The sequence below is a fragment of the Sinocyclocheilus anshuiensis genome, unplaced genomic scaffold (genome assembly GCF_001515605.1).
Source record: "Sinocyclocheilus anshuiensis isolate Anshui unplaced genomic scaffold, SAMN03320099.WGS_v1.1 scaffold670, whole genome shotgun sequence".
In the NCBI taxonomy this organism is placed as follows: Eukaryota; Metazoa; Chordata; class Actinopteri; order Cypriniformes; family Cyprinidae; genus Sinocyclocheilus; species Sinocyclocheilus anshuiensis.
In genome coordinates, this window is record NW_015546062.1 from 267,381 (window position 1) to 274,592 (window position 7,212).

Below are 7,212 nucleotides of genomic sequence, written 5' to 3' on the forward strand. Positions count from 1 at the left end.
CTGTAGGGGGGGGGGGGGAAAAATATTTTTTCTTGTAAGAAAAATATCCATATTTCACGTTATAAACATTTTTCTCTCACTTCCGGTATTCTGTCATATGCGGAAGGCGTTCCGGCGGATGATGTAAGACGTCGGCGTTGCGTGATTAGTGACAAGCGTGGAGAGAGAACAAAACAAAATGCCGGTCACGAATTAGAAGTACAAAATGAGGATTTGTAAAGAAAAATGTCAGAGGATTTCGACATAAGCCAAGAGGAGACTGGTTTTCCTTTGCTAAAGTAAGGAAACTTTGCTTCCTTTGCTCCTGTAAACAAACTCGCGAGACTAGCATATCTCAGAGGTGTGCATCGAGGGTGAGTGCCATCACAAGCTAATTTTCATTTTTGGGTGAACTAACCCTTTAATGTCTTATTTAAGGTCTGACGCCCCTTCACCTGGCTGTGCAGAATGGAGATAAAAAGTTGGCAAAAATCTTATTGAAGAACGGATCTGAAATCAATGCTGGGGTCAGTGAGTTTGTAATAATTTCCACTACCTGTTATGTTGTCCGATGTGTTGTTATATTTTACTCATGCATGAGTTATTCCTTTCCTCTGAAGTGAGTTATGTATTATGATCGCTAGGGTTTACCGCACACAGTATTTGTTTATTGTGTCTCTTTTTACTCTTTTATCACAGGATAATAAGAGTGGTCGAAGTCCACTGGTTCATGCTGTAGAAAACAACTTTACTGACATGGTTATCTTTCTGATCGAGGTGAGTGTGCATGTATATATATTTGTGTATGTTTTTTTCTGTTGAGTTGTTTCACACTTCACACGTCAGTACCAATGAGTCATCACTTTTGTCACAATCTGTTCCTTTCATTTTTATCTTGTACTTCTCTGTTGGTAAGGACAAGGATGAACAAATAAGCCTGAAATCTATTACTCAGTTTTTGTCTGTGTGTTATGGGCAGTTATTAATGTTCATAGTGTCTTTTTCTGTGTGCTGTCTCCTTCAGAGTGGGTGCGATGTGAACACTCAGTCTTACAGTGGGAACACAGCGTTACACAGCGCCTGTGGCAGAGGTCATATAGAGATTGTCAGGGTCTTGCTGAAAGATGGAGCTGACAGTAGTCTGAAAAACAACCACAATGACACTGCCATCATGGTTGCAAAAAACAAAAAGGTAAGAACTGAAAGAATGGCATTAGTGTATTTGGAAACACACCGTATATTAATTAGTCTTGCCTAGTGATGTATTTATTTACAATATAAAGTGTTTTTTTTTCTGTTCATCAGCATCATTGTGACAAAAATACAGAAGGTTGTTTTAGTCTTTCATTATAATAGTCAATAGATTCAGCAGAGTATGTATAATATGCAGACACTGCCTACAAGTGGTGATTCACAGAACTTTCATTGCTCAGTTTTATTGCATATTAAAGGGGTCCTATTATGCTCTTTTACAAAGTCTTGATTTTGTTTTGGGGGTTTACTAGAACAGGCTCTCATACTAGGTTGTTCGAAAAACACATTATTTTTCACATATTTTACATTATTACAACACCTCTCTCCCCAGTCTGGCATGAACAGCTCGAATAGTTCCTGTATCAAATGAAGACCCGCCTTCTGAAATACGAAATGTGTTGTGATTGGTTAGCTGGGCCAGTGTGTGTTGTGATTGGCAGCACTCGGCGCCTGGTCTGGGAAATGTCATGCCCCTTACCACAGCCGCCTGCGAGCATTAGTGTAAATATTGCGTCAATATCAAATCAATTTGAGTGCGATTTAAACCCAGATGATTGTAACCACTCTAAGTTCGTCTGCCTTGGGAAAGCTAGCGTGTCTCCAACATAGTGATATAACACTCGTTGCCTTCTCTAGTGCAGCTCAACCAGGTCTTGTCCCATTCGTCGATATTTGTGATATCACAAATCCCGGAAAATATGCGTTGTAGTCCAAACGAGTCGTTCGTTGTAGTTTTTGAAAAGTGATTTCTGTTAAATAAAATATCTCCTTTTGAAGTGGACTTTGAGCTTTGTAACTTTGCAGATCTTTTTTATGCTCAAACACCAACATTACAGACTAACTAAAGTTGAAAAAGTGAAAAAGCATAATAGGACCCCTTTAATTACCAGTTGCACATGTCACCAAAGATCGATTATAGTTGTATGAAGCCACATGGAGACCCTTTCTTGTAAGAAATAAAAAAAATAATAATTGCAACATTACATTCCACATTTGGGTTTAAAATTGATAGATCACCCAAAAATGAAAATGCTGTCATTAATCCCTCATATCATTCCAAAACTGTAAGACCTTCGTTCATCTTTAGAACACAAATCCGAGAGCTTTCTGACCCTGCATAGACAGCAAATAAAACAAAAATAATGACTTTATTCAACAATTCTTCTCTTCCGCCATTCGCGAGAGTACCACACTGCATGCGTGTGATCCTGCTGGCAGGAGCTGGCATTCTGATGTAGAACCTGCATGCGCTGCGGCTTGTTTTCAAGCAGAGGAATGCACACACATGCATCGTGGTACTCTTGTGAAAGAATAAACTGAATAAGTCGTAATTTATGTCTTCTTTGAGCACAAAAAGTATTCTCGTAGCTTCATAAAATTACAGTTGAATCATTGATGTCACATGGACTAATTTAATGATGTCCTTGCTGCCTTTCTGGACCTTGAACTTGGTAGTCCCCTTGCTATCAATGCAGGGGTCAGGGAGCTCTCATATTTCATCAAAAATATATTTTAATTTGTGTTCCAAAGATGAACAAAGGTCTAACAGCTTTGAAACGACATGAGGGTGAGTAATTAATGACAGAATTTTCATTTATGGGTGAGCTATCCCTTTAAAATCTCTGCATTTTAACTTTATTTAACATAATTACAAAATTCTATATGAAATTATACCTAAAATGCTTTAACTTGAGAATTTTTGCTTTACTTTGTATATTATAATAGTTTTGTTTTTATAGAGTATCTGGGATAAATATCATTTATAGAATCTCCACATCATCAAACAGTCAAGCTCTATTCATCTGTCAGTATGTTACATTATAAAAGCCTTATTTCCTGTGTCAGTCCACTCCAGGCCTCTCAGCTCGTAAAACCCCCATTAGCCTCATAATCCATCCATGTTTATCACCACAACTTCTGTAACTCATCTAAACAAGAATATACTGTATGTGGTCTTGTTTTAAGGTATCTGATGTGCTGCGTGGGAGAGGCACTCGCAGCTGCACTGTGAAAACTAGCAGTAACGGTAGGCATCCCTCTAAAATTACTAGAGTGAATTTATTTCTAAACACCTTGTTTAAAGTTTTAACTCCGTTTTTGCTCTCCTGTTTAGGCTCTCTGTCCCCTGGCAGCTCCAACCATTCTCCCCGAATGACTCCCACTTTTCAGCGCAGTGCGTCACTTTCTCCTGTGACTCCAGTTTTACCGCGAAGTCAGTCAGCGGACAGCATTTCAGAACGTCAGTCACCGATGAACAGCAATGAAAAAACACTGCAAACATTGCCACTGACACACCATAATGTAGCAGTGGACAACAGGGCAGGCTACGGAATGGCACTCCATCATTTCCCATCATATCTGTTACCGTCTGGGTACGACCCACTGGGTAAGCCCACTGTCTCTCATATCCAGAGAAGGATGCTAATCGCAGATTACCCTCTTTACTATCCCACTGGTATTCAAACATCTCCATATTACTCAGATGCACAGATCATCTTACTCCCCAGTTTCCCCGTGCCGGTCACATATGGCTCTCCTTCACAGGGGGCTGTTAGCCAATCACGGCCGTCCAGTCGCAGCAGTGAGCAATCAGACATGTCTACTGTGAGTGTAAACAGTGAAGAAAGAGGTGTGAGTTGATATTAGATAGATGTTTAAGCAGCTGGACGTCTTAAAGGTATAGATCACCCAAAAATGGAAAATTCTGTCATTATTTATTCACCCTCATGTTGTTCCAAACCTGTATGAGTTTTGATTATTTTTAGTTGATGAGAAGATATTTTGATGAATTTTGGTAACCAAACAGTCGCTGGTAGACAGTGACGTCCATGGTTTGGAAAAAATATACTATGAAATTCTATGGCTAACTGCAACTATTTGGTAAGCAAAATTCTTCAAAATATCTTCTTTTGTGTTCAGCAGCATACAGGTTTAGTGGGTGAATTATCCCTTTAAAGGGATAATTAAAATTATTTTATCATTTATTCAACCTCATGTTGTTCCAAACCTGTATGAGTTTCTTTCTTCTGCGGAACATATTTTGAAGAATGATGGTAACCAGACAGTTTTGGTGACCATTGTAAGATGGAATTGCATGCGGGTTAATAAATGATGATTTTGAGTGAATTATTCCTTTAAGTGGCGTTGTTTGAATATTATTTGTGTTTGGACAACATACTGACTGATTTATAGCATTTATATGTATCTAAGCATTTTTCAAATGTTTGAAAAAGTTTGAAAAAGTTTTTCCAAATCAGTAACATGTATATTTGTGTTACCAAGTGTTTTACTATATATTTGGAATGATTGGTGATTTTGTCATGTATTATTAAGGACTGTGATATTTATACTTCAATAGCAAGATAGCAGAATTATCTTTTTTTTTTCCTGTTTTCATTTGTGATTTTCTTTTGTTTACCATTGAAATTGCATGTTGTCTGTGTTTATTGACATCATTTTGGTTTTCCCATGTTCAGACTTTCCAGATTTTAGTTATTCAAATTCGTACGACACAAAAAAAAAAACTTTAATTGCATTCATGTTTACAAAAAAATGTAATTGTTAAAAATTGTAGTTCACATTTTGAGGCTCTCAAAGGGTTGTTATTAGGATACACATATGACAGCTGATTTCGACCAAGTACAATGCCTATAGAGGTCATGATGATAGGTTCATCTAATGAACGCACTGCTATTGTCAAAAATACCATGTACACAAAATCCCAAAATTGTGACACTGACACTTTTATTTGAGTGCAAGTCTTTGAATGGCAGTTTGAAATCACTGTGATGAAGTGTTTTTGACCAATTTTGAGTCTTGACTCACTGTTTAGTGGCTTAAAATGGATTATCTTGTAGAAGGCAGATGTGGGAAAAAACATAAACTGTAGGATTAAAACCATTGCCATCAAATCTTGAGAAACTGTGATTAAACGTATAACCACGTGGGATTTGATGTGAATTTGCCATAATGGTACTTAAAGGTGATGTCGATGTATGTGAATGTATGAACTTTGCTTTACATATGAATGTGTAAATAAGTGCAGCATAGGAGTAGTCTAATTTACTATGAATAAAAAATGCATATTTTTATACATATGTGTTAGGGGTGGGAATCACCAGAGGCCCCATGGTACGATATTATCACGATACTTGTGTCATGATACAATATTATTGCGATTTTAAATATATTGCGATATTCTGCAATATATTGCAATTTATTACCTTTTTCCAACTTCAAATTATGTCCCCAAATGAAAACTTTGGCAACATCTGTTTTAACTAAACAGATTTTTTTTGTTTGTTTATCTCACTTCAGTTTTATTGTTGCAGTGCAAAATGGGATTGTCAAGCAGACAAACTGACCAACACTTTCATGAAAACCTGTCATAAATGTTGTATGCACCTGGCAAACTCAACTATTTGTATTACAGTCTAGTCTAGTCAACCTTAATTAAATGTAAACAGGTATGCACTGCCGTGCTACTACAGGTATTTTGAACAATGCAACTTGAACTTGAACAAAAAAGTTGTGCAGACCCTTCAGCAATTGGGGCATTTGAAAGTAATAGTTAAATTTAAAATAAATAAAACATAGTCTTACATTAAAATAAAAATGTTACATTTAAATTAGATGTTACACGTACTCTTAATTTATAATTAATTAATTATAATTAATGCATTTAGCAGAGGCTTTTATCCAGTCAGCCTATACATTTTGTTTTGTTTTTTACCAGTATGTGTGTTCTTTGGGAATCGAACCCACGACCTTTTGCGCTGCTAACGCAATGCGCTACCACTGAGCCACAGGAACAACTTAACTTTCTTTTCTTTTTTTTCAGAACTTACTCTTAAAGTAAACAATGTGCTACAACAGGTATACTATGCACTGCTGTGCTCTTAGTATTTTACTTTCATTCATTCCATGTACTTCCAAGCCAGTTTAATCACCGTTTTATATTAATGCGCTGCTTTAATTGATGCACACACAAACACACACACACACACCACTCGCACATAACACAGTGAGAGGGAGAGAGGTCGGAGATTGCAGATCGCATTGCGCACACACAGAAACTTATTGTCGGTGCTGCCCCGCGACTTTTATTAATAAAATAACATAGATACTAGATCTCTTGATTATCTTCCTCAGCAACGAGGTAAAATCGAAGTAACTAAACAGCTTCATCGTTTGTAGAGAGAGACGCACAGACGCAGGTAATTCACACACACCTGTCATCTCTCTCTCGATCGATAATTCATTCAAATAAATGCTATAATTCATTCAAATAAATGTGGTCTTACCGCTCTATTTCATCTCTGTATCTGATTTGAAGCGGGCAGAAAGCTAGAGCTAACGAGCCGTAAACTGACGAAAATAACTCATTTTTACCCTTCCGGTTAAATATTGCGCTGCTAACATCATAAACAGCTTTAAATTGTCAATACTGACAAATTACCATGGAATAAACGGGATAATCAACAGCTTGCCGTGCATTAAAGGATTTTAGAAAAAAACTCAACACCACCATCTAGTGGACTGTAAATAAATTGATTTTGTTATTCTACCAAATAGTATAATAAAAGATCGATACTTGGCGTCCGTGTATCGATACAGTATTGCCACAGAAAATATCGCGATACTATGCTGTATTGATTTCCCCCCACCCCTAATATGTGTGCATTTCATTTGTATAATACATAATAGGACTTTCTTCAATGTGAAGCACAAAAAAAAAATCAAAATTTTTATTTTTGTTATATGAAGGTCACATTAAAACTGTCTTTGAAACTTTGTCCATGCCTTCGTCGTTTTTCACTACTTTTCAAATGCTTTTTATGTATAGATTTATTTAGCCTACCTTTTGTCCAGAATTTTCTTTTATCTTAACAAAATATATTCCATTATTTCATATTTTAAACTTTAATGATCAAAACACAAACCATTTCAATATATCTGTTGTGAAAATTATTTATATCA

General features: G+C 36.5%; 1 protein-coding gene across 1 annotated transcript in view; it reads left to right on the forward strand.

Annotated features, from left to right (window-relative positions):
* Positions 1–3,947, forward strand: part of LOC107699450 (uncharacterized) — a 29,895-nt gene extending 25,948 nt beyond the window's left edge. Inside the window, exons 5-9 of the mRNA XM_016500706.1 lie at positions 418–506; positions 679–756; positions 1,004–1,171; positions 3,199–3,259; positions 3,347–3,947. Coding sequence (XP_016356192.1) covers positions 418–506; positions 679–756; positions 1,004–1,171; positions 3,199–3,259; positions 3,347–3,873 — 923 coding nt within the window. The 3' untranslated portion in view covers positions 3,874–3,947. The remainder of the gene's footprint in view (positions 1–417; positions 507–678; positions 757–1,003; positions 1,172–3,198; positions 3,260–3,346) is intronic.
* Positions 3,948–7,212: the final 3,265 nt, after the last annotated feature.